At 33.7% G+C, this 27,457-nt stretch overlaps 1 protein-coding gene across 2 annotated transcripts in view; it reads right to left on the bottom strand.

Annotated features, from left to right (window-relative positions):
- Positions 1 to 27,457, bottom strand: part of SAMTOR (S-adenosylmethionine sensor upstream of mTORC1) — a 106,056-nt gene that overhangs the window by 18,120 nt on the left and 60,479 nt on the right. For both annotated transcript variants that reach the window (XM_039860836.1, XM_039860835.1), the window contains one exon: positions 5,376 to 5,490. In XM_039860836.1, coding sequence (XP_039716770.1) covers positions 5,376 to 5,490 — 115 coding nt within the window. The remainder of the gene's footprint in view (positions 1 to 5,375; positions 5,491 to 27,457) is intronic.

Raw genomic sequence — 27,457 nt, 5'->3', positions numbered from 1 at the left:
AAACATAAACAATAAAAGAGATTTGCTATTGCAAGATAGTAATGAACGTTCAGCAAACATAGGGACAAATCCAGACAAAAATAATAGAAAAGGGGAAGATTCAAAGATCCAAATTCACAAAGAGGAATGGAGATAAGGCACAGGCAGAAGAAAATGGACTACTATATATACATACATACATACATACATATACATATTTACATATATGTATAGTCTATCCTCTACATATTTGTAATGGTAAGCACATGCCAAAGATTCAGAACTAAAGTATATAACATAACAAGAATGACCAAAGGAAAAATCTGCTAAACTCAACCAAAAAAGAAAGAAACAAACAACAACAAAAAAAGGCACACAAGGACTAAGCAGCTATTAGAAACACCGAGCTACTAGAAAGCAAAAGATAAAATGGCTGCAAGACCTCATATTTCAATAATCATCCTAAATGTAAATGGACTGAACTCACCAATAAAAAGGCAGAGTTGCAGATTGAATCAAAAAATAAAACCCAACCATATGCTGCCTTCAGGAGACACATCTCAGCTCCAAAGACAAATACAGACTCAAAGTGAAAGGGTGGAAAATGATATTTCAAGTAAATGGCATTCAGAGAAAAGTGGGAGTAGCAGTACCAATATCGGAAGAAACAGACATCAAAATCAAAAAGGTAAAGAAAGATACTGAGGGACACTTCATAATGATAAAGGGAATCATACTCCAAGAAGACATAACACTTAATGTCTAGGCTTCCAATCAGGGAATCCTGAAATATATAAAGAAATTACTAACAGAAGTAAAGGGAGAAAAAGACCAAAACAGTATCTTAGTAGGGGATCTAAATAACCCACTGTCAGAAATGGACAGATCATCCAAACAGAAAATCAATAAAGAAGTAACATCCTGAAATGACACATTAGACTAACTGGACATAACTGACATTTACAGAGCCTTTGATCCCAAAAGAGCTGCATATACATTCTCTAGTGCACATGGAACATTCTCAAGGATTGACCACATACTGGGACACAGAGATAGCCTCAACAAATATCAGGGGGATGAAATCATACCAACCATATTCTCTGATCATAATACTTTGAACCTAGAGATCAATTGTTAAAAGAAAGTGAGAAGAACCACAAATACATGGAGATTAAACAACATGCTACTGAAGAATGACTGGGTCAGAGAAGAAATAAAAAGAGAGATCAAGAGATACAGAGAAATGAATTGATAGTACAACATATCAAAACTTTTGGGATACGACAGAAGTGGTCATAAGAGGAAAGTTCCTATCATTACAAGCCCATCTCCAGAAACAAGAACGAGACTAAATAAACAACCTAACGCTTCATCTTAAAAACTAAAGAAACAAATAGAGACTAAAATCAGCAGAAGGAAACAAATAATTAATATTAGAGCAGAATGAAATGAAATTGAAAACCAAAAAAAAACAATAGAAAAAATAAATGCAACAAAGAGCTGGTTCTTTGAGAAGGATAATAAAATTGACAACTCCCTGGCTAGACTCATTAAAGAAAAAAGAGAAAGAACACAAATAAACAAAATCAGGGATAAAGGAGGGGAAATTATGACAGATAAGGCAGAAATATAAAGGATCATATAAGAATACTCCAAAAAATATATAACACTTAATTTAATAACCTAGAAGAAACAGAGAAGTACTTAGAAATGCAACCTTCCTAGACTGAATCAAGAACTAGAAAATCTAAATAGACCGACCAGCAGTATGGAAACTGAAACAATCATCAAAAACCTACCAAAAAGTAAAAGTCCAGGACCAGATGGCTTCACCAGTGAATTCTACCAAACATTCAAAGTAGATTTAATACCTATTCTCCTTGAACTCTTCCAAAAAATCGAAGAGGAGGCAATACTTCCTAATTGATTTTATGAGGCCAATATTGCCAAAACCTAGTAAAGATAACATAAAAAAAGAAAACTACAGACAAATATCTCTCATGAACACAGATGCAAAAATCCTAAATAAAATATCAGCAAACCGAATACAGCAACATAATAAAAAGATTATATACCACAATCAAGTGGGCTCCATCCCAGGGGCACAGTGATGGTTCAACATACGCAAATCATTAATGTGATACATCACATAAACAAATTAAAAAATAAGAATCATCTGATCATATCAACAGATGAAGAAAAAGCCTTCGACAAGATCCAGCATATATTTATGATCAAAACACTTAACAAAATCGGTTTAGAAGTAAAGTACCTTAACATAATAAGGCCATATATGACAAAACCTCAGCCAACATTATACTTCTTGGTGAATAACTAAAATCCTTCTCTCTAAGATCAGGAATAAGACAAGGCTGTCTGCTATTGCCATTGTTCTTCAATATAACATTGGAGGTCCTAGTGAGTGTAATCAGGCAAGAGAAAGATACAAAAGGCATCCCAATAGGAAACGAAGAAGTCAAACTGTCACTATTTGCAGATGATGATTCTCTATACATAAAACCCTAAAGATTCCACAAGAACACTACTAGAAACAATAAGCAAATACAGTACAGTTTCTAGATAGAAAATCAATGTTCAAAAATCCATAGCATTTGTATACTCTAATAATGAACTGTCAGAAAAAGAAGTGGAAAAAAATAATTCCTATTAAAATTTCAACAAAAGAATAAAATAACGGAATAAATTTAATGAAACATGTGAAGGACCTATATAATGAAAACTATAAGACCCTTTATTAAAAAAAAAGGAAGATAGAAAGAAATGGAAAGATATTCCATGTTCTTGGATTGGAAGAATCAACATAGTTAAAATGACCTTATTACCTAAAGCATTATACAGATTTAATGTAATCCCCATCAAAATCCAAACAGAAATTTTTAAAGAAATGGAACAAAAAATCATCAGATTTGTATGAAAGCTTTGCAAAAGACCCCAAATCACCAAAGCCATCCTCAAAAAAAAGAACAAGGCTGGAGGCATCACTCTGCCCGACTTCAAATTTTACTACAAAGCGACAGTAATCAAAACAGCATGGTATTGGCAGAATAACATACACACAGACCAATGGAACAGAATCAAGAGTCTAGAATAAAACCCATGTTTATATGGGCAAATAATTTTCAACAAAAGAGCCAAAAACATATAGTGAAGAAAGCAAAGCCTCTTTAATAAATGGTGCTGGGAAAACTGGAAAGCCACTTGCAAAAGAATGAAACTAGATTGTTGTCTATCACTACACACCAAAATTAACTCAAAATGGATTAAGGACCTAGATGTAAGACCTGAAACTATAAATTACATAGTAGAAACAGAGGAACTAAACTCAAGGACTTGGATTTTATGAATTTGGCCTCAAAGGCAAGGGAAATAAAAGCCAAAATTAATGAGTGAGACTACATCAAACCAAAAAGCTTCTGCACAGCAAAAGAAACTGTCAACAAAGGAAAGAGACATCTATCCGAATGGGAGAAGAAATTTGCAAGCAATGCATCTATAAGGGCCTAATATACAAAATATACAAAGAATTCATAGCACTCAATAACAACAAAAAAACAAACTAATTTAAAACTGGGTAGAGGATCTGAAGAGACACTTCTCCCTAGAGGACATACAAATGGCCAACGGATATATGAAAAGATGTTCCACATCGCTATCTATTAGGGAAATGTAAATCAAAACCACGATGAGATACCGTCTCACACCTGTTAGAATAGCTATAATCAACAGGTCAAGTAATAATAAATGTTGGAGAGGATGCAGAGAAAAAGGAACCCTCATACACTGATGGTGGGAGTGGAAATTGGTATAGCCACTCTGGAAAACAGTATGGAGGTTTCTCGACAAACTAAGAATTGATCTACCATATGATCCATCAATCCCTCTACTGGGTATTTATTGCAAAGACTTGAAAACCTATATCCGAAAAGATATGTGCACACTGATGTTCATAGCAGCACTGTTCACTGTGGCCAGGACATGGAAGCAAATGAAGTGTCTTACGATAGATGATTGGCTAAAGAAGCTGTGGTACATATATACAATGGGATATTACTCAGCCATAAGTAGAGATGAAACATTGCCATTTGCAACAATGTGGATGGACCTCGAGATAATAATGCTAAGCGCAATAAGCCAGACAGAAACAATGGAAAATCACATATCACTTATATGTGGGATATAAACCTAAAAGCAACAAACGAACAGGACAAATAAACAGGACTCATGGCCAAGGATAATAGACTAGTGGTTACCAGAAGGAAGCGGGGAGAAAGAGGTAGATGGTGGGAAAAGGGTCAAATATGTGGTAACAGAAAGAAATCTAACTATGGGCCGTCAACACACAATGCAATATATATACATGCCTTAGTGCTAAACTGTACAGCCGAAACTTTCTGGATTTCATTAACCAATGTCACCATAAAAAAAAAAAAAAGTTGAATGTTTATGTAGAAATATTTTAACAATAACAGCAATTACTTCATTCGCATTCACTATGTAACTAGTACTTCGCTATGTGCTTTAAATATTTCTTCTTGTGTAAACATTACGACAACCTTATGAAGTATGGTGCACTACTAACTTCATTATAAACATTATATAGATGAGTAAACTGAGGCTGAGATTCAAATTTATGTTAAAAGTAAGATTACATTCTTTTATTCAAAAAGTACTTACTGATTACTTAATATACAAGGCATGCTTCTGGGTGCTGGGAAGATAGCAGTGTGGAAAACAAAATTCCTAATCCAAAGCATTTATACTCTAACGTATAGTCTCTTTATAACAATAAAAAAGCGATTTGTAAATTGTGTACCTGGTGTTACATCAAAAGTAAAATGGCAAACCAATTTATGTCAATAAAAATCATCTAATTTCAAAAGTAAAGGAAACATTCTGTGTACAGGTAAGCAGTTTCATGTACTAAGTACAACAAATAGCTGGGATTTAATAAAATTTTGGTTGACTCCAGCACTTTTGTTCTTTCCACTATTCCATAATGGCTCTATATCATAACACATTTCAGTAAGAGATACATTAAAAAAAAATCCAAACAAAAAGCCCAAACACTACAGCTATCTGGAAATCTCTGCAATCTACTAAAGTTTCCAGACTACGACAATAGATGATAAACAGGGAAGAAAAATAGGAAAAATAAAAATATGGTACTGGTCAAGTTAACCAAATGCTCAAAAATTTGGTTAACCAAATGCTCAAAAAATTTCATGTAATATACATTTAGTTTCAAATAGAAAAAATCTCTTATCAAGTTACAATAGTAAATATATTTGCTACTTCAGGAATGTAAAGAGTGCTTTTCCTTTGTAAATATACATGTAAATTATTCAAATATCAAAACAAAACATAATTATGCATACCTCTACAGCAGGTACAATGTCTATGCCAACAGTTAGAAATTCTTCAAACTTCAGAAAGGGGTTAAAGCAGCTGCCAACATCAAGTAATCTGATCTTTCCTGAGGTTTGTAGCAACCTAAAAACAGATTATTTTGTTTTATAAAAAAGCAGAATGAATATAAAGTTCAAACATTTGAGAATAAAAAATGTCATATAGATTACTGGCTCTAACTTTTTGGTCTCGGGATTCCTTTAACACATTTAAAAATTACTGAGGGTCTTAAAGAGCTTTGTTTATATAGGTTATATCTGTCAATAATATTATATTTGAAATTAAAACTGAATAGTTTAAAAAACATTTATTAATTCACTCATAAAGTATATGTTACTGTAAATTATATATTTTTAATGAAAAATCTATATTAAAGAGAGTGAAAAATGAGGTGTGGTTTTACATTTTTTCAAGTCTCTTTAATGGCTGGCTTAAAAGAAGACTGATGGAATCTCACATCTGTTTTTGCATACAAGCTATTCCAACTTCGTGTACCATGTAGTCTCTAGAAAACTACACTCTACACTCATGAGAGAATGAGAGTTAAAAAGGCAAATGACATGTTAGTATTACTGTGAAAATAATTTCTCCCCTACAGAGATCCCGAAGGGGTCTTGGATCTCCAGACCACACTTTGAAAATTGTCTTTAGAGATAAAAAAATCCATTAACAAATCAATTCTCAGTAGTCAATATAACAATATCTTTGTACTTTGACTTGATGATTTAAAAGGATTGAAGAAAAAAACAAATAGAATATTTTTTAAGTTATGAAAAAATTTTATTTTATTTTTATTTAAGAGCTTTCTTCATGTCCAAAAACACGGGAAAAAATGAAGGTGAACAAAACCAGAAATGAACATATTTTAAAGTTGGTCAAATGCAACTAATATGGCTCTACATGACAGCAAGGATGAAGGAAAACAGCAGACTTGCTGGTTGGAAGCCTCTGGTCCTAATGCTGATAGCAAAACAATAATAAAAATCAATTTCAGATGTATGTCATTGTCACTGAAGTTAAGATAATTTTCTTTAAAAAAATTATGAGTAGATATTGGAAAAATAAAGTAAAGAAAGTGGAGGGAAATAATTAGGCAAAAACAGCCTCTTGGTTCCTTGAAGTCTAAAAGGCCAAGAGAACCTGTTCAGCTTCTCTCCCTTATACCTTGGCTAGTATATTACCTTAGGGTAATTAAGGAGGGGTTAACTACAGACAGTAGGTTAAGCTCCTGGAAAAGGCACTATTAAGTCAAAATAATATAAAGTTGATTTTTTTTTCAGAAGAGGAACATAATCAATAGTTACATTTTTAACAAATGTTGATGTTCTAACATTTTATAGAAATGACTGCAATCACCATTTGATTATAAATGAACCATATAAGACATGCCTGATAGAGTGCATGCCACTGTATAGTACCATATAAATAATATGAAACTATTAAAATATTTTTGTCAATAAAGTTTTATTTAAGAACTCTGAAAAAGAGTTATGATGGTATAAGGAAATAGCATTTCACTAAAGAGGGTCTTCATTTTCTATACCGATAAGACAACTCAATAATTCTGACTATGACCTTCAGATGAGTGTCAGTTCTTACAAGCAATAGCTAGAAAGTCTTCCAGTGAAAAGAGCTGCTCTTAAGAGTGCAAGAGGTAATTTTCTGTACTGAAGCCAATCAGGAAGCGGATTATTATTTGTATGGGTAATGCCTATAACAAAATACTTGAAATATCACAATACATTAGTTCCAATGAAGAGAGAGGGCTGAAAACTGTGGCATAGGTTCCAAGTTGCTAAACAGTGCAAAGACCCAGTAGATAAGGACCATAGAAATGTCTGGTATATAGCTGACACTGCTCAATTAATTTGAATACCCAAATCATAACCAGTTAAATGAGAATCTATAACAATATGTAATATTATATCTACAACTAGTTTGTCATTCTAATCTTTACTTGGGGCTATGGTTAAAAACAAGAGTTCTGCAGTCAGAGAGACTAAGATGAAAACCTGATTCTGTTCTTTATCTATGGGGAAAATAATGGTATCCACCTTTAAAAGCTGTTTCAAGCATTAGACGACATAATGCATTTATAATGCTTGACTCAATATCTGGTACGTGGTGAATGCTCAAAAAGTGGTAAATATTATTGTTAGCTATTAATATTATTTTATAGTACATTAAATTATTTTGTGGTACATCCACTAATGATCTTCCTGGACACAGTAAAAGAATTTGTCTCACATTAAATTCTATACTAGTAAACTATTAGCAAAAAATTTCTGATACTCTTTATTTTAAAAAGCACATCATGAATATTCTATCTGTATGGATAATTCAATTCAACATATGATATAATCACATGGATTAACCTAATAACATTAATTCTCAGTCCATTTCAAATTATTTGGTTTAGCGCCTTAATTTTTTATTTGTACCAAACATATATTTACAGTTTAAAGACTAATCATGTTAGATGTATATTTCTCATGTCATTTTTTTTTTAACGCCATTATTGTTTTTCCCCTATGGATAAACTTTGTTATTAAAATTTCATTTTTCATAGTTGGTTACAGAAATACAACTGATTTTTATATACTGATTTTGTATCCAGCAACTTTACTAAGTTCCTGTTATCTCGATTGCTTATCTGTATATTATTTTGAGTATTCTAATCTAGGTATCTAATTATATAATCAGTGAAAAATGACATTTGTATTTCTTTCTTCCCTGTCTACCCACCCATGCAAGCTTCCACCTATTTCTTGCCTGTTTTGCCCAAGACTTCTAATACAATGTTAAATAGAAGTATGAGCAGGCACTGCTATTTTGTTCCTAGTCTCAGAGATAACATTCCAGTGTTTCACCATTAAATGCAATGACTGTTGTAGGTTTTGTATACTACTATTGTTAAAGTTTAAAAAACTTCTTTTATACTTTGACAGTGCTTTAAAAAAATTTTTAAAACACAACTATGTTGGATTTTATCAAATGTATTCTACTCAGCTATTCAGATAAGACTTTAATCTGTTTATGTGGTAGAGTACACTCATTAATTTTGTAGTGTTAAATCAACCTTCCATTTTTGGGAATGATCTAATTTGGATTTGATATTTTATCTCTTTCATAGAGTAGTTTTAATACATTATCCTTTTCACAGAGTATTTGTTTTATATATGTATATATAGTCACTTCTTACTATTTGTGGCAGTTATGGTATATAAAGTCACCACAAACACTAAACCATGGCTCCTAAGGGAAATATAGGCTTAGGCCTCTGGTAACAACATTTTTCTCAACAGATCAGCAGATAGCTTGGATGTATATGTGTTTCTGTGTAAAGATATTTTATTTAATATACATTATGATTTATTAACACAACTCACAGTCAACACTATTATAACTCATGCCTAAAGGAAGCTTACCTCTCATAGGCATTTTCTCTGTAAGGCATTTATTAATATAGCCTTGTTGTGCTTAGATACAATAGACAGAATTTCAACACTATGCATTGGGGCCATTTTAAAAGCAATATCATAAAAATGCAAAAAATGTGACCCTAAATAGATTGAGAAATGGACATTTCCTTATACAATCATGCTCTACATTAACAACATTTCAAAGTTTGGACTGCATATATGACGTTGGTCCCATAAAATTATAATGGAGCTGAAAAGTTCCTATCACTGACATTATAATGTAGCAATGTATTACTCACATGTTTGTGGTGATGCTGGTGTAAACACACCTACTGTTCTGCCAGTCATATAAAAGTATAATACACACAATTATGTATAGTACATAATACTTGATGATAATAAACAACCAATAGTCATTTATTTATCTACTATATTATATTCTTTATCATTATTTTAGAGTGTATTCTTTCTTACAAAAACAAGTTTATGTTGACAGTGCCAGCAGCAGCCTTATATATCTCATGATTATCTTGGCTCTCGATTACATCATTTTCTTGTGTGCTTGATTTAATCTCAAGCTGTTTTATACAGTAACATCCTGTACAGGCTTGTAGCCTAGGATCAGTGGGCTATATACCATATAGTCCAGGTGTGCAGTACGCTACATACCATCTAGATTTGTGTAAGCACACTCAATGATGTTTGTACAATGAGGAAATAACCGAACAACGCATTTCTTAGGACATTATCTTGATGTTAAACAATGCATGACTGTACTTGATTGCTGCAACAAGACAGAGTGTTTCTTGTTCAACTTCAGCTGGGAAGGTGTGTGTCAGATGACTCAACTTTTTCGACACTCTGCTCATATCCACAAATAACTGAAAATGCCATGAGTACTGATACTGGATTTAGAAATAAATTTTAGCAAGATTACATTGCAGATACGAATTTGTAAGTAATGAGGAGTGACTATACATATATTTTAGGATTTTTGCATCTGTTCCTGAGTGAGACCAGATTATTAACTTTCCCTTTTTGTACTGTCTATGGAGGGTTTTAATATCAAGGTTATACTAGACTCCTAAGATGAGTGTGAGAGATTTCCTTATATTCTATTTTTAAAGAGTCTGTGTATAACAGAATTCATTTTTCCTTGAATGCTAACTAGAACTTGCTGATGAAGCCATATGGGCCTGGAGTTTTACTTTCGAGAAGTTTTTTAACCACTGATTTAATATCTTTAATGATTATGTCGTTCTGTTAAATTTATGATCACAAAATTATTCATTGTACTTGTTATCTTTTAAATGTCTTCAAATCCTTTAAATTCCGAAATTGATTATTTGTGACTTTTGCCTCAGATATTTAACATTTTAATACTGTCTTTACAAAATTCTAAGTTTTATCTCTGTTGATCTTTCTTCCTGCTCTTATCTTTATTTCTTTTTCGCTTTTTTTTGGGGGGGGGCGTGATACTTATTTGCTGATTTCTCTTTTTGAGATAGATTCCTAGTTCATTAATTTTCAGCTTTTCTTCTTTATAATATATGCATTTAAGCTATAAATTTTCCTCTAAGTGATACTTTAGCCATATCCACAAATTTTAATATAAAGCATTTTTATAACATTTTTTGATAAGTTTTTTTTTCACAAAAAAGTATTATTTAGTTGAAATATTTTCTAATTTTCAATATAATTCAGCTCATGGATGTTTTTTAGATTATTTTCTAAACCTCTGAGAATCACCGGTTTGCCTTTTGGTATCAACTTTTAGCTTAATAGCATTGTCTTTAGAGAATATACTCTGCATAATTTCAACCCTTTGAATCTTGACATTTGCTTTCTAGTTTTTTATAAATTTAATGTAACATTTTAAAAATGTAATTTTAAAATTTTATAAATTTTTGTAAAATATTTTTATAAATGTTACATGTATTGGTGAAATGAAGATGACTGCAGTTTGTGGATACACTATTTTATATATGGCCATTAGGGCACGTTTTTAATCATGTTATTCAAATACTATATGGTCTTACTTTTCAAACGCTTGCTCTCTCGATTACTGAATTTGTGTCAAAAATCTTCCAATTTTTTCTTAAAGACGCAGAAAAAGGAAAATCTCTATAAATTGATTTGATTTTTTTTCATTTTTTTCAAAAAAAAAAGAGATTAAATATAAAAAAATAAAACCTCAGGATTTGGAAACAAGGTAGATGTTTTAAGGAAGGGATGGGACATCTGAATATACCTTTTTTGTAGTTTTAACTTTTGAAAACTGTTAGTTTTACAGATTCAAAAAAATAAAATTCACAGGAATCGCAAAAAACAAACACAAAACAGTAAGAAAAACTAATGAACCTAACTATATATTGAGTAACATAGGAGCAAAAAAAACCTGATCACTTCTAAACACAATGTGCTGACTATAAATAAATAACCTAAATGGGTTATTTTAAGGACAAAAAGAACCACAAAGAAATCCTGAATTTTACTTAGTATGTTATTGTGGTTCTGATGCAGCCATTTTGAAGTTATTTTGCATGTACTGAAGTGCTGAGAGAAGGGGAAAATAAACTAAAGTTGCTGGAGATACAAATTCAGAATGGGGAAAAAGGGAGAGAGAACTTTAGTGATGGGCTAGAATTAGAGGTTTCTTATGAAAGGGTGTAGAAGCAATGATATCCCAGTAACAATGAGCATAATTAATGCCAGAATTTGGTCTCTCACAAAAGGAACCTGTATTCTTAGAGAAATGGCTTATACCAGGGTTGAAGTAGAGAAAGTACAAGGGGAGCCTGGATAATCTTATTGTACTAGAAAGTAAGGTAATGCTCCAAAACTAATGGGAGCATATTAAAAGGAACTGGATTACAGGAGTTTCCACTAACTAATTTGGGATGTTTTTGGCATCATAATGAATAATGATAGGAATGACTTATAACACATTAAATTTTTTAAAAATCTATGAGTCCATAGGTATTAAAGACAGAGGGAAAAGGGAAAGTTCTTTACAGAAGAAAGTTTAAGCAAGGTAGAAATTAAAAAAAAAAAGTACCATTTACCAATCACTACTGTAAAAAACAAAACAAAACACAAACTCGATTCTGGAAAGACCATTAAAGGATGCTAAAGCCACATGTGAAAACTATCAAGGAACAGTAAATTTACTTAGTCTTCATGCATAACCTCACAGATTACAGATTAAAGATACCTTTACAATGGAGAAATCTGGTGGATACCACCTTAGTCAAATGATCAAATAACATCACCAATAATGGGAAAAACTGATGTGTGCCCTTTTAGTGATATACTGAGAATATGTCATCTATATAGTATGCCTATCAAAAATGTTTAATATGAATCTAAACACAAGCAATTTTCTAGATTAATGAAGCCTAACTGATATTCAACTAAACCGTGTGCTCTTTGACTAGATCTTGGATCAAACAACTAATCCACCGTTATAATAAACATTATTGCAATAATCTGGAAAATGTGAATAACGACTGTGTATTATGTAACTATAGCAATGTTAAATTTCCTGAGTGTGATATTTGCTAAAGTATTTAAGGATTGCAGTAACTCATATACTTCAGAAAAGAAACAAAATAAGGTATATATATCTACACACACACACACACACGTACACACAGAGAGATGTAAAGCAAAGTAACAGTATGTTAACTATTAATGAGTCCTAGGTAATGAATATAAGGAAATGGATTACACTACTCTTAAAATTTCTCTTAAAGAGTGTTAAAATTTATCTAAGTATAATATTGGGAAAAACAAAATAAATCTCCCTAAAACAACTATAGATTGGTCTGTCAATTCTTGCTTTATATATATTGAAGCTATACCATTAGGCAGATATAAATTAAACACATATTTTCCTGTTAAATCTCAACTTTTATCATTATGAAAAATCTAAAAATTATAATTATTCTAAAGTCTTATATTTTGGATATGTCTCTCAAAAGCAGCATAAAGTGGATTTTTAAATCTAGTTTGATATTCTTTTAATTATAGTATTAATTTTTAATGTGATTTAGTGATATAGTTTGATTTATATACAGTATCTTGCTCTGAACTATCTGCTCTACCTGTTCTCTCCCTCCACACTTTCTTTAGAATCACCTCGGGAGCTTTAAAATTACTCAGAGATTCTGATTTAATTGGTGTAGGATGGATTAGGATTTATTTTCCTCCCTCTTTAATACCCACCCCCCACTTTCACCCCTGACCTATGGATGTTGCTGTCCCCCCTTAAGAATTGGATCTCTGAAGGCGGGGCATCTCCTCCCACAGGTTCGCAGGGTGCACCTGGGGCCTGGTGCACCTGGGGTATGGTCCGTAGCCCCACCTGGGGAGCGAACCCAAGACCTTCTGCGTATAAAGCAGACCTGCTAACCACTACACGATGGAGCTACCCCTGGATTAGGATTTTTCAAAGTTCCCCAAGTTAATGTATTGGATAGCCAAGGCTGAGAGCCAGTTTTAGATTTTCCTTTTAAAATTAATAATTCATGTGTTTTCATTTTACTGATTTGAAAACTTTATAGTTTCTATTCTTTTAGAAAAAATGTATACTTAACTATTGAATAACCTTAGCCTTCTCCCAGGCCATACAAATGCTTGAGAACACTTAAAAATTCTGTTAACTACACAACTTATAATAGTTTTTGTTGGATACTGTTTTATGAATGTCTACATTTACCAACATATTTTCCTTTTTTTTTTTCATTCTTTCTTTCAACTGACTTTCCATCTGAGATAATTTTCCATCTGCGTGAAATATATCTTTAGAATTTCTTTTAGTAAGGATTTGTTCTCCCATTCTTTTCTCTCCTTCTGCAACTCCAGTAAGAAGTTAGACCTTATTTTTATCTTCCATGTCTTCAATTATTTTAATTTAATTTTATTTTTCGTATATTGTATTTTCTTGTATGCATGTGCCATTCTGGATAATTTTATTTAATGTCTCACCCAGTTCAATAATCCTCTTTAATTCCTGCCATTGATATTTATTTTAATTATTTTACTTTTCATTTCCAGAAGTTCTATAATTTAATTTTGGCTCTTCAAGTGGCTAGTAAATCCTTAAAGCTTCTAGTCCATGCAGATATTTTCGACTGATTTTCTTTTTAAAAAACTTTTATTTTATAGACTATGACTCATAATTCTAGTAGCTGAGGGCTTTACAGATCTGTTCTTGCTGTCTTCTGGCTTTAGACCACGGTCCGTTGTTTCCACACATGTGTAGAAATTATTTTTTAGGGTAAGCTGTTTATTTTTCTTGAAAAATGATGTATGAAGATTTTTTTAAACAGAAGCATTCATTTATGTTTCTTTCAAGCAACCTGGGATCCACCAGTGGACCACTTTCAACTAAATAAATTCAGGTTTCAAGTTTTTTGGACCAAACTGATGTAAATTTGTACTATTAGTTTATTCTTGAGATGTCCTATAGTTTCAACTTGTCAGGGTCTGTCATGCTTTGGGTGAATGGGGTAGATTTACTCTGGTTCACGCTTACACTGAAGAGGTAACTTTTTGGAGCTTCAACGCTCATCAATGAAGTATAAAAACCAAAGGTGAAGTTTGCCAGCATGAACGAATACTCTAAAGGTAAAAGAAGCTTTGTGCTTTCTGGGTTCCTGCCAGCATCTGTATTTTGGACTTATCAGTTCTTTGTTGTTTCTAAGAAGATTTATTCAACATTCAAAAAAATTGCTGTTTTCAAGTTTGAGAAATTAGTAAGAATATCCTAGTCATATTCTAGTTTAACTTTTAAAATAGAAATATATAAACCGATAAAATTAACTTAGTCTAAGTTGTCAGCATAAAAGTAGTTTGTAACAACAAAGCCAGTAGTTATAAAAGGATATTTAAATAAACAGTGAAAAACTTTCATTCTTGTTCACTGATATAAAAGTATTGTATTTTGGGGCTATATTAGGAGTGCTAATGGCAAAGTAGGTTCTGAATAATCTATTAAATGATTTTGAAGTTTCTTCATCAAAAAAGGTCAGAGAGCCAACCTAAAGTGATTAACTGACAAACTTTACTTATATACTAATATGTATAATATAAATAACATGGAAACTTACCTTCAGAATCAATTCTTCATTAAATAAAAAATTAATAACTACATAGTAGTGTTAGTTATAACAATACAAGAGGAACTACCTAGAAATACATGTTCATTGTTCTAAATGTTTTCAAACAAATATTCATTCACTTCTCTGCAAGAGATAATTATGACTTTTATTAACATAATGTTGAATTCCAATGAGTACTCAAATGATCCAATTACTGAAGAATTATGAGTTTGGAAAGGAAGACTCTACCATCATACAACCACGTGCAGTTTCCTCCTCTAAGTTAGAGATTCTTAAATATTTTTAGACCGTGAACCCCATTAGTCTGGTAAAATAAATGAATCCTTTTTCAAAATAATGCTTTTAAATGAATAAACTGAATTACAAAGGAATATACTGAAAACATATACTGAAATATGATTATTAAAGTACTATTTTTAAATTTCCGATATAGTAATGTGCTTTTAGTTAATACATTAAATAATGAGGATCTAGCAGTGAATCTAGTAACTAAGATAATTTCAAAGTAGTGATAAGAATAAATATTTTGATACATATAGTAACTATAACATGATACCTTAATATATGATTTCTTAAAGTGATAGTCATAGATATTGGATTTTGTTACCTACATTCCCAAAAGAAGGAAATGCTAAATTTTAATTAGAGGTAAATAAAAATAAAGATTAATTTTTTTCTCATTCAAGTCCACGGACTCTCTGAATTCTATTTATGGACCTCCTAAAAGGTTAACTGTCAGATGAACTAAAACTGGGCAGGTTCATTTAACTTAGATAAAAGCTATCAAGTGAAAAGAAAATTATTTTGAAGGAACGAAGAAATTCCTTTCTGGGAAACCCATGGTGATTGTAAGCTAAAATTGTGCCTCACTTCTAACAAGTATACAAGAATGCTCATTAGTTACTGTTTATATTACCTTACCTCTGGTGTCATATTATTCTTCACACATTTTATTTTCCTCATTCACAATATTTTTCATATTTTAAAAACTGTTTTTATAAGGCATTTACATCCCTTTTGGAATATATGCATTCTAGAAATTTTCTGCAAACAAAATTGTTAAAACAACAAATAGAGCTATGACTAAAATGATACTGAATTACCTAATTTTCTCATTTTCACCACTACTTCAAATTTTTCTAAAAAAAAAAAATAATTCTTTTATAGTTATACCATGTAGAGCTATACTGGTCTCTCTCAGATTTAGCCTTAATAAATTCTTAGGGAATCTGTCATTACATAGCCCCAATTAAATCAATCTTATAAGAACTACTTCCACATCAAGATGACTTTTATTGATAAAGACACGAATATTTCTGTATCGGAAGCACTAATACTTCAAAATTCAACAATAAACATTATTACTATTTATGCAAATTCTCTTGGTATACATTTACTTAAGAGAAAGCCCTTTTATTTGCAAGTTAAATGGTGGCAAGTTAAATGGAATTAAAAAAAATTGGCATAAGCAATGTAAGAATATATCATTTAACAAAAATACGCTTAAATAGAATAATAGAATCTTGATTTTTTTTTTTCTTAATGGTAACAAGTGAACTACTCTTCCTCACTGAAGTTGAAGGATCTGGAATTTCTAGCATCTTGACAATCAAATCATATTTCAGAGTACCTTTAACTTACAGAATACAAAAATAAAACAAAAAAATCTGTGTCAGATCATATGTTTTATTTTTGATATGCAAATATAAGGGCTATAGATTAACTTGAAAGCTCAAGGCCTAAAATCAGAAATAAGATTAGACTTTAGAAGCCAATTTTAAAAAGTTTATATTAAATAACTATAATCATAAATACATAGTTATGACTGTTTAATCTTAGAAGTCATTTTATTTTGAAATTATTTATCTAAACAGTATTTCAAATTTACAAAAAAATCCAGTGGCTTTAAGTATCATTTTAAAAATAGCTTTAAACATATACAGATCTATAATTCAACAAACATATTGAATATCTATTATATCTGTCTGACTCTGTTTAGGAACTTGAGATATCAAGTTGAGTAAGAGCCCTGACACCCAAGGAATTAATAAATCCAGCGAAGAAGACACACATGCAAATATATAACATGAAAACAATGCAATGATTGCATAGTAGAGGAGTGTATAAAATGTTATGGAAGTAGAACACTGGGGGAAGAAAAGGGAAACCCATAGCTGGGACCTATAGAATAAGTAGGCTTTCCCCAGGAGAAATGGGGAAGGGAGAGTAGAGAATAAAGGGAAGAGTTGTTGAGGTGGGTTAATGTCATATCAGTTAGAAACATAGGAAGTATAAAAGTATATGTTTCCAAGGAGGTGTGGACTTTCCACAGTATCTCTGAAACTCATAAAGTAGCTTTTGAAATATTGTCTAGTAACTGATTTCGCTGTATTGTATTGTTTTTTTTTTAATACAGTGACACTTTTATGCTCTTTCTGCCCTTAACGTTGTTTTAAAACTCACTTTGAATTTTAAAAATGAACAAGCAAACAAACAAAAAATAAGCTTCTAATCACATTCCTAAAAAATAGAGAAGAAAATATCTGAAATGACTCTTTCCATTGATTTATCCAAGACTGGAAATCCAAATCCACTACACCATGATTAAGTACATATATGCATATGGCAGTATTTTTTAAACTGACATGTGTTTTAACAGAACATTCACAATGTAATTTCCCCAAAGAAACAGAAAACAGTTACTAAAATGGGAATTATAGTAGCATCATCCTCACAGCATTCTAAATGAGCTAACTATACATCACAGATGTGGACAAGGAGTAAAGAAATAACAATTATCATGTTTGGTAGTGTTAAAAAAAAAGCTCTGGAGATAGATAATCAACAGAACTTGATCTTTACTTGTGACTTTAGAAATTTTACTTATCCTCTTTTGTTTCCTCATATGTAAAATAAAGGGTTGGAATAGAAGAGCTCCAAAAGCCATTCTCATTCTAAAATTTTAGATCAGTTCTTGAGAGAATAACATACCACTTTCTTAGCCAATTCAAACTTGTCTATATCAACTTCTAGCTGGAAATAATCAAATGAACAAAAATTAAGACTTATTAGAAAAAATATTACTATCTAGTAAATTTTCTTAAGGGCCAAATTTCATAAAAATCTATTCTGTCAGATTAATATATACCAAATATCAAAGCTCTAAGGAATACCTTTTTCAATGTGCCACATATAGGATAAAAACTACTGGCATAACCACGGGATCGTCAGATCCAATGATAGTAAACAGACTTCTTTGAGTATCTGATGAAATCTATGGCCCTTTTCCCTGAGAAAATAATGCATATATGACATACGAATTACAATTTCTTACAATTTGGAGTGGTTCACAGACTCCCTTTGAATCATCTGAGTTTACATGTATAGGCAAGTGATGATGAAGACAAAGATTTATTCAATCATTGGCTTGGTCTGGTATAGTTTAGTTGCAAGAAAGAGAAAATCATTTGAACTAGCTTAAGTAAAAGGCAGATTTATTTTAAATATGAAAAGATATCTCATTGACTTCAATTTTCAGAAGCACAACTGGTCTTTGTGGTAGCAGAAAAGTTACCAAGCAGATACTCTGTCTTCCTTCTTCTTTCCAGAAAGCTGCTTCAGTTGATTTCCAAAAATTCTGGACTCCAATGACTAAAATAGATACAGTCCTGGACTATGCTATTAAAGTATGTTTTCTGGAGACCACTTTGGGGCATTTGAACACATTTTTCCAAATGTGCACTAGATAGTATGTAAGCCCTATATTTGAAAGCCATTTTTTGACATGCAAAATGTGATTCTTAAAAGATTGTGCCAAAAAAAAAAAAAAAATCTATCATTATACTTAAGAAAAGAAACAAAAGGAATGGCTGAATTTACTAACGCTGGTAAGGCAAATATTTGGGAAAATTAGTTTGTTCTAATAAGGAAAATCTATATAACAGGTCAAGAGGCTGACTAGTCAGGAAGCAAATGACTTTCTAAAAGACAAGTAACTGCACTACTGTTAAACTGGTTTCTATTTTCAGCATGTCTGCACTACCTCTGTCTTCATTTACATTCTGTAAAGTGACAAAACGTATTGGTTTGAAAATAAAATTTGGCTAAAAAGTTTGTTATGCTTCCTCTACAGTTTAGTGCCCCTTTGAAATGTTCAGTTACGTTTCTCGGTAAATTTTAATTTAGACAAATTTACACAGAAAATGTTAAAGTTATATTATTTTAAAACATTTTTAAAACTTCATTTGACAGTTTTTCCTTCTTTATACAATGTAAGCGTTAAGAAAAAAACTATAAAAATGTAGAGGCTGTTCAAATAGCATAGGGAATTTAAATAGAAAGTTGTTTTTTACTCAATATTGTCTTTGTTCTCTTTTCCAAACCAGTTACATTATAAGATCATATGTCTTTACTCTCACCCCCTCAATTTCTACCCTGCTAGTTAAGTAGTTTAATGAGGAAATACAGATTTAATGTCCTACAGAATTTTGTCTGGCATGTTGCCAGAATCAACAACAGCATCTTGAACTTCTCAAGACATATTAAGAGGGACCTATAAACTCTAAGTAATTTTTTTTACTCATTATGTAAGAAAATCTGGCAAAATTTATTCGAATATGTAGTTTACAACAGTAGTTTTTTGAAGTGCTCTCTAAAGAGGCAGGTATTTTCTAGAATTCTTTCAAGGGCCAACTAAGTTGGATATGGGAGATAATGAGAAGCTACCAATTCTATACCCCTTCACCAGACCATAAAATGTTTCTTCTGAAGAAAATGGTTGAAATGGTTTCTTCTGAAGAAAATGGTTGAAATGGTTGAAATCAATGACCTAGGCCTTATGATCCTTGCTGGTTTGAAGTAAGAGAAGGGGAAAAATAGATTTTCATCTCTCATCTGAGGGGAAAAAATACAATTTTAAGAGTCAGTAATATAAACAGCACTGTTATTCCTTGAATTCATGACAGTCATACATATGAGAAACTTTTCTAAAGCCAACTTTTAGGGTTGATAGATGACAAATAAGTGGGAAAGATTTATTACTAGATACCCTGGATCACATAAAAATTATTAGTTCCACCCATCCTCTTGTTGTAATCATTTCTTCAAGGAACAGAGAAAAAAAAAAAATAGTTGTCAGAAAACGTCTGACTCCAATTGAAAACTTGGCTCTTTATCATTTATTTAGCAACCCATTCTTAGCACTTCTCTTACAATTCATTTCATTTCTATATGTATCACAAATCCCTGAAATTCTGACTTCTAAAGTTTACTGATTTTGATGGCAATATTGAACAGCCAGGCAACAGCTTCCCCTCCACATTTTGGTGAGAAAGAACCAAAAATGTACTGGAGGGAAATTAAGTGTGGTGAGTAAAGGTTGTTTATGGGCTAAATAATATGCACTAAGTAGATGAAGTCAAGCTTTAACAAGGAAAAGAGAAGACAGGTATTAGCTCATGGAATTAATGATGTATATCTGAAAAGTTTTTCCCAAAGTGCATTTCATGAAATAGTCTTGCAAGACACTCCTTTGTCAACAGGTCAATGAATGTGGAAAATATATTCTCTTTTTGAAGAGCTACAGGCATGTAGTCATGTAATAGCTCTATAATTAAGAAACCCAATTTAATTTTTTTCATTCAATGTTTTCCCAAATTTATTTTGCTGACAAACTCTCTTTTCAATTATGTATTATTTTACAGAACTTCTCTTGGAAACTTTGAGATTGGAGATATGAAAACAGAAGATTCATGAGAAAAGCACAGATATCTAGTTTCTAAAAAAAAAAAAAAAAAAAAAAAATCTGAAAAACTGAAAGGATAACCCAGAAACTCCATATACAGAGATCAGAAAGAGGTATAAAAAATTCAGTGAAAAGATCTTGCCCATGGATTCACATCAATGCCCAGATTCCTGTTCTTACTGACAACATTCTTTGTGTTGTCATCACGGTGATCACTATAATCATATAACGATGGCCTCTATACCAGCAGTATAAAGTTCTTATGAGAAGGTACTATTATTCATATTTTATAGATGAAGAGAATGAGGTGTATAGAAAGTTAACACACCAAATCACTGGCAAGTGATTTCAGGTGGAATTACAATTTGACTCAGCAGTCTGAGCTTTAAACAATTATGCTTATTATGTATAATAAAGAAAGAAGTGGCAATCTGAATACAACCTAACAGTTGTCTGAATACAACCTAACAGTTGTCCATGCATAAAAGAAATATGCTATGGAAATGTATACTATTAATGTAGTTTTCATTTTGAAATATGTATTAGTTATCTATTGTCTGTGCAACAAACTACCACAAATGTAACTTTAAAATACCACCTAATTCTGTACGCAGGCTTGGCTGGTACCTCTGGCTTAGGGTCTAATAAATCTGAAATCAAGGGATAGCAGGCCAGGGCTCTTATTTGCGGGGCGGGGTATCGAGTGGGGGCAGAATCTATTTCTGAGCTTATTAAGGTTGTTGGCAGAATCCAGGTCCATGTGGATATAAGACTGAGATCTCTGTTTCCTTGCTGGCTGTCTGCTTAGATTCTAGAGGTCACCTGTATTTCATGAATCATGGCCCATGCCACTTTCAAAGGCAACAACAGCACATTGAATCCTTATACTTCAAGTTTCACTGACACCTTTTTTCCTCTTCTGCTGCATTTAGAGAAAGTTCTCTGCTTTAAGAGCTCATGTGATTAGATTAGGCTCGCCCAGAAAATCTTCCCATTTTAAGGTCAACTTATTAATAGCCTAAATTACATCTGCAAAATCCCTTCACAGTAGTACCTAAATTAGTATTTGAATAAAGAAGAGATGAAAATTTGGGAGCAAGTGGTGGGTAGGCATCATCAGAATTCTGACTACCTTACTGTCAGGATCCGAGGTATTCCTGACCTGACCCAGAACAATCAATGGTGTGAGGCCCAGCTGGACGAATGAGCAAGAGGCAAACATGACAATGAAACAACAGGCATCAACTTTATTGTGCGAAGCGCACTTCTATTGGGAAGTGCAGTTCTACTGGGGAGTGCAGTCTATTGCATGGGGCACACAGTGTTGCACGCACTTCTCCTGCTCCCTTTTCTTGTCTCTCCTTTTGCTCTCCCCTTCTGCTCTCCTTCTCTCTCCCCTTCCGCTCTCTTTTTCTTTCCCCTTCCGCTCTCTAGGGGACAGCATGGCTTCTCATATGGCAGAGTACAAAAGTGGCATTCAGTCACAAATGTGTGATATAGTAAGCTGAAGTATGTTTACATATTTTCTAAGTCTGGGATCCTATTCCTAGCTGTGGGCCTGGATTACAGCCAGACTTTAGACCAGCCAGACCTTGGGCTAGTCAGGTCTTAGATTAGCCAGGCCTTGGATAACAGTCAGATCTTGGATCACAGCCAGACCTTGAGCCAGTCAGGCCTGGTACCTACACTTACCATACTTGGAAAAAAACCTTTATTTTAGCCACTAATAATTTTACAAGTTTATTCAAAATATGTGCTTCTACAGTTAGAGAAAGGCATGAGAAAGACTGAGGTATATATCTGTGTGTTCACATTGGCTACTTAAAGATCACTTTAACCCCTATTTTGCTTTCTTGAAGTCATAAATATAAACAAGTATACAACTAACTTAGAAATTCAGTTAAAATTAATGTCCGCATTTTGGTAACTGGAAAAATCACAATGACAATAGAAATAATACCTTAATTATGGACTCTTTAAAAAGGAGAAAATATAGTTTATTATTTGTAAGGATGTAAAGGAGCAAATATCAGCCTGGTAAAACTGGCCTTTGTATAACAACATTTTTCGTTAAAGTATTTGAAAAAGTTGCATTCAAAAATTGTTTTTGAATACATCTGATAGAAAGCATAATGATGAAATATCCCATTACCTAAGGACAAAAACTTCATAAAAGCCACAAAACTAGATTATGAATATTTCAATAAATGTTTCTGTTCAGGAAAACTAAGCAATATAAAAATGTTTGTTATTCAAACTTACTTAATATTTAATTTAATTGCAATCAATGTCTCCCAAAAAGATTCCTTTGGAACTGAAAGGAACAATGAAATGGGTGAAGGGAAATGAAAAATTAAACTAATTACTAGAAATTAAAACCAAAAAATTCAAAAACTATATATCAAGTAAAAACTAAATTAAGAACAAAGAAATAGAATATGGAAGAGCTTCAGCTACATCTTAAAATGTATCTGATACATTAGGGCCACTCCTTAAATCATCTATAAAAATAAACATCAAATAAAGTGGTATTCAATCATATATATTCTTAACCCTAGCTAGCAGATCCAGAGTTTGTGCTAAAAAACAAAAAGCTGAAAATATCTAGTTTGAAGAAAAATAATCTTTCTTTAAAGCTTTGAAGCACTAGAATAAAATCATAAAGAAAATAATGATTTAAAAAGATGTAAACAAATAAAATAAGAAGAAAACAAAAGTCAATAATAGTCTGCAGAAAAATCATAACATTTTCTAACATTAAAATACTAAAAATATATGAAAAAATTTAATTTAAAAGCAAAAAGTCAACACCTTTACATATGAATGGGAAAATGATATACAGAGATGGAGGGAAATGTTAAATGTAAACTAAAAGCCATTAACATTAACCAACACTAGTAATTGCAAAAATAAATACAAACAAGTATACAAACAAGTATACAAATCGCAAAAATTATAAAAATATTATTTTGTACTTACTGAGGTCAAAGTAAAGTTTACACCAGGGGTTCCCAACCCCCATGCCATGGACAAACACCAGTCCCTGGTCCATGGCCTGTTGGTAAGCGGATGCACAGCAAGAGGTGAGTGGTGGGCAAGGGAATGAAGCTTCATCTGTATTTGCAGCTGCTCCTCAGTGCTACTAGCATCATCACCTCAGCTCCACCTCAGATCATCAGGCATTAGAGTCTCATAGGAGTGCGAACCCTACTGTGAAGTGTGTGTACGAGAGATCTAGGTTGCGTGTTCCTTCTAAAAATCTAATGCCTGATGATCTTAGGTGGAGTTGAGGCAGTGATGATAGTGTCGGGGAGCGGCTGCAAATAGAGATTAACATTAGCAGAGAGGTCTGACTGCACAGAGACCATAATAAATCAATTGCTTGTACATTCATATCGAAACCCTATCAGTGAGTGACAAGTGACAATTAAGCTGCATTTGGTGGCAGGCTTTTTGGTGGCAAGCCAGTCGATAAAACTTCAGTTTTACAGCTGCATCTGGTGGCAGGTTTTAAGTCAAATCCGAAACTTACTTTAGACTGCACATGGCCCGCCCACTATTTCATTTACCACTTCCATCTGAGCCTCTTTCCTGCACTGCGTATTTAGGTTTGGTAAGTCTCCACAATCTAACCCGAGCCAAAATGAGTTTTAAAAAAAAAAAAATCACTGAAAGTTTCTTTGAAAAGGGGGAAAGACTCAATGATGAGAGAGCAGAAGACTCTACAAAAAAAGCTGCCATTTAAAAGAGAATACCAAAAGTACTACTTAAATTATGGGTTCATTACAATAGGTGATTCACAGTCTCCAAGCCCGCTTTGTATAATATGTAACAACTGGCTATCCAACAAGTCATGAAACCTTCAAAACATGTAAATCAAGCATCCTGCATCAAAAGACAAGACATCGGAGTTCTTCAAAAGAAAAAAATGTGAACATGAAGAACAGAAGCAATTACTGAAGGCCATCACTTCATCAAATGTGTCTGCGCTGAGAGCATCATTCTTAGTGGCTAACCACACGGCTAAAGCAGAGAAGCCCTTTACTATTGGTGAAGAGTTGATCCTCCCTGCTGCTAAGGACAGTTATTGTTAACTTTTAGGAGATGCTGCAGTTAAAAGGTGGCATATGTTCCTCTTTTGGCTAGCACCATAACTAGAAGAACTGATGAAATAGCAGAGGATATTGAGGCACAATTGTTAGAAAGGATTCATGAGTTACTGTGGTACACAATCCAGGTTGAGGAGTCTACCGATGTTGACAAGGCTACAATGTTTGTTTTTGTGTGATATTATTTTTCAGAAAGATGTGCATGAGGCTATGTTATGTGCACTTTTGTTGCCAACCAATACCACAGCTGCAGAACAATTCAAGTCTTTAAATGATCACATATCAGGAAAACTGAACTGGTCATTTTGTGTTGGTATATGCACGGATGGAGCGGCTGTCATGACTAGATGGCTTTCTGGTTTCACTACTCGGGTCAAAGAGGTCGCTTCTGAATGTGAGTCTATACACTGTGACATCCATAGAGAAATGGTGGCTAGCCAGAAAATGTCACCTGAAGTTAACGGCATTCTGCAGGATGTGATTAAAATTATCAACCACATTAAAGTACATGCCCTTAACTCACGTCTGTTCACGCAGCTCTGTGAGGAGATGGACACAGAACACACACGTCCTCTCTCATACACAGAAGTGAGATGGCTTTCTAAATGGAGATCACTGGCTAGCATTTGTGAGTTACGAGAGCCCCTCCAGAGATTTGTTTTAGAAAAATAGTCACCATTGGCAGCACATTTCAGTGACACAGAATGGCTCGCAAAACTTGCTTACTCATATGACATATTAAAATTGCTTAACCAACACAATCTGTCACTTCAGGGGACAATGACAACTGTATTCAAGACGGCAAATAAAGTGGCTGCATTCAAAGGCAAACCGAAATTATGGGGGCAACGAGTGAACATTGAGATTTTTGACATGTTTCAAACATTGGCAGAGATTTTAAAAGAGACTGAGCCAGGGCCTTCTTTCTCCTAGCTGATGCATGATCACCTATCTCAGCTTTCAAAAGAGTTTGAGCATGATGTCCCAACCACAGAAGGTCCCCGAACTGCGAAGGAATGGATCTATGACCTATTTGTGAATAAGCCAGGTGAATCGACTTTTTCTGTGCTAGAAGAGGATCAACTGCTTGAGATCACAAATGACAGTGGCTTTAAAAGTATGTTTGAGATGACTTCAAATCTCCATACGTTCTGGATTAAAGTCAAGGCGGAATATCCTGAGGTCGCCACAAAAGCACTGAAAAGCCTATTCCCATTTCCAACATTCTCTCTTTGCAAAGCAGAGTTTTTTGCAGTGAGAGCAACCAAAATGAGATTATGGGTAAACTGGACATAAGCAACACACTTTGGGGGTCACTGTCTCCCATCACCCCCAGATGGGACCATCTAGTTGCAGGAAAAAAAGAGTTCAGGGCTCCAACTGATTCTGCATTATGGTGAGTTTTATAGTTATTTCATTATATATTACAATATAATAATAGAAATAAAGTGCACAGTAAATGTAATGTGCTTGAATCATCCCGAAACCATTTCTGCATCAGCTGCATCGTTGCCTGAGACATGAAATGGCCAATGGCCAGGGACATGGTATATGGTAGCCCCCTGTTGAAGACCCCGATTCCAGAGGTCGACCCACAATCCCCGGCCCTATAAGGGGTGGTAGCCTATCATCCACTCCTGGGCTGCCCACTGGGACAGCCATAGAGTGAGATCTCGATACATGGCCCAACTGTCGGTGCAGACGTGCACTGGGCCAGTTTCATTTATGAGGACTAACCACACAGCACAAAGTTCAGCCCATTGTCTGGACACTGTCCAGCACTAGTTTCATACCAAAAGGTTTCTGTGTATAGCTGCAATGCTGCGGCAACCCACGTCAAGGGCTGCCCATGGCACGAGCTGTCTGTGTATCAGGCATCCTTAGGGATGGGAGTCCGATCCTCTACATAGAGACTAGGTACATCTCCTGTCTCAGCAGGCTCTGTCAGGAGCTCTGCTTAAAACTGTACCCATCCCAATAAGGAGTGCAGGTGACTTGACAGGGGGCTCGCAGAAAACTGTGCCCGCTGCTCCAGATATTCCCTGCACTGATTGGTGTAAGGGTCTGTGCAATTCCCATATGGGAAGTCTTCATCCAGGGCCACAGCCATCCCGCCACAGGGTATGTAGACTGTATGGTTATGAAATTGCAGCCAATGATGACCTCACTGGTCAGAAGGGCCACATATATGGCAGCCAGTGCTTCTCTATCAGAGAATACCGCGCTTCTGCACTTTTCCACAATTGGGACCAGAAGCCTATCAGCACCTTCTGGGAACCTTGCTTCTGCCACAAGTCCCACCCAAATCCTGCATCATACACCTGCACTGTAAGCAGGAATGGGAGGGCAGGATCTACCAGCAATGCTGTTTCCAATGGGTGGGGATGGCTAGCAGGAGAACATGTGGAACTGTGGGAGCAGGCCCCTCACTGCACAGAGCAAGTAAGATCTGTGCCCAACCACATCGTGGGTTGGCTACTCCCTGATATGTGTGCTAATATTTCCAAGGTCTGGTGGGATGGGTGAAGTTATGTCGGTACAGAGCCTACCAACTGGTTACTTGTAGGGTATCTCTAGGTCTGTGGACACTACGGCTGGTCTTACTTGCCCGCTGACTGGACTGGCCATTGTACATGGGGACGTCCATCTTTA

This window comes from Pteropus medius, unplaced genomic scaffold (assembly GCF_902729225.1).
Source record: "Pteropus medius unplaced genomic scaffold, Ma_sr-lr_union100, whole genome shotgun sequence".
NCBI lineage: Eukaryota > Metazoa > Chordata > Mammalia > Chiroptera > Pteropodidae > Pteropus > Pteropus medius.
The sequence above is the reverse complement of the archived record's forward strand: the minus strand, read 5'-3'. Positions and strand labels throughout refer to the sequence as shown.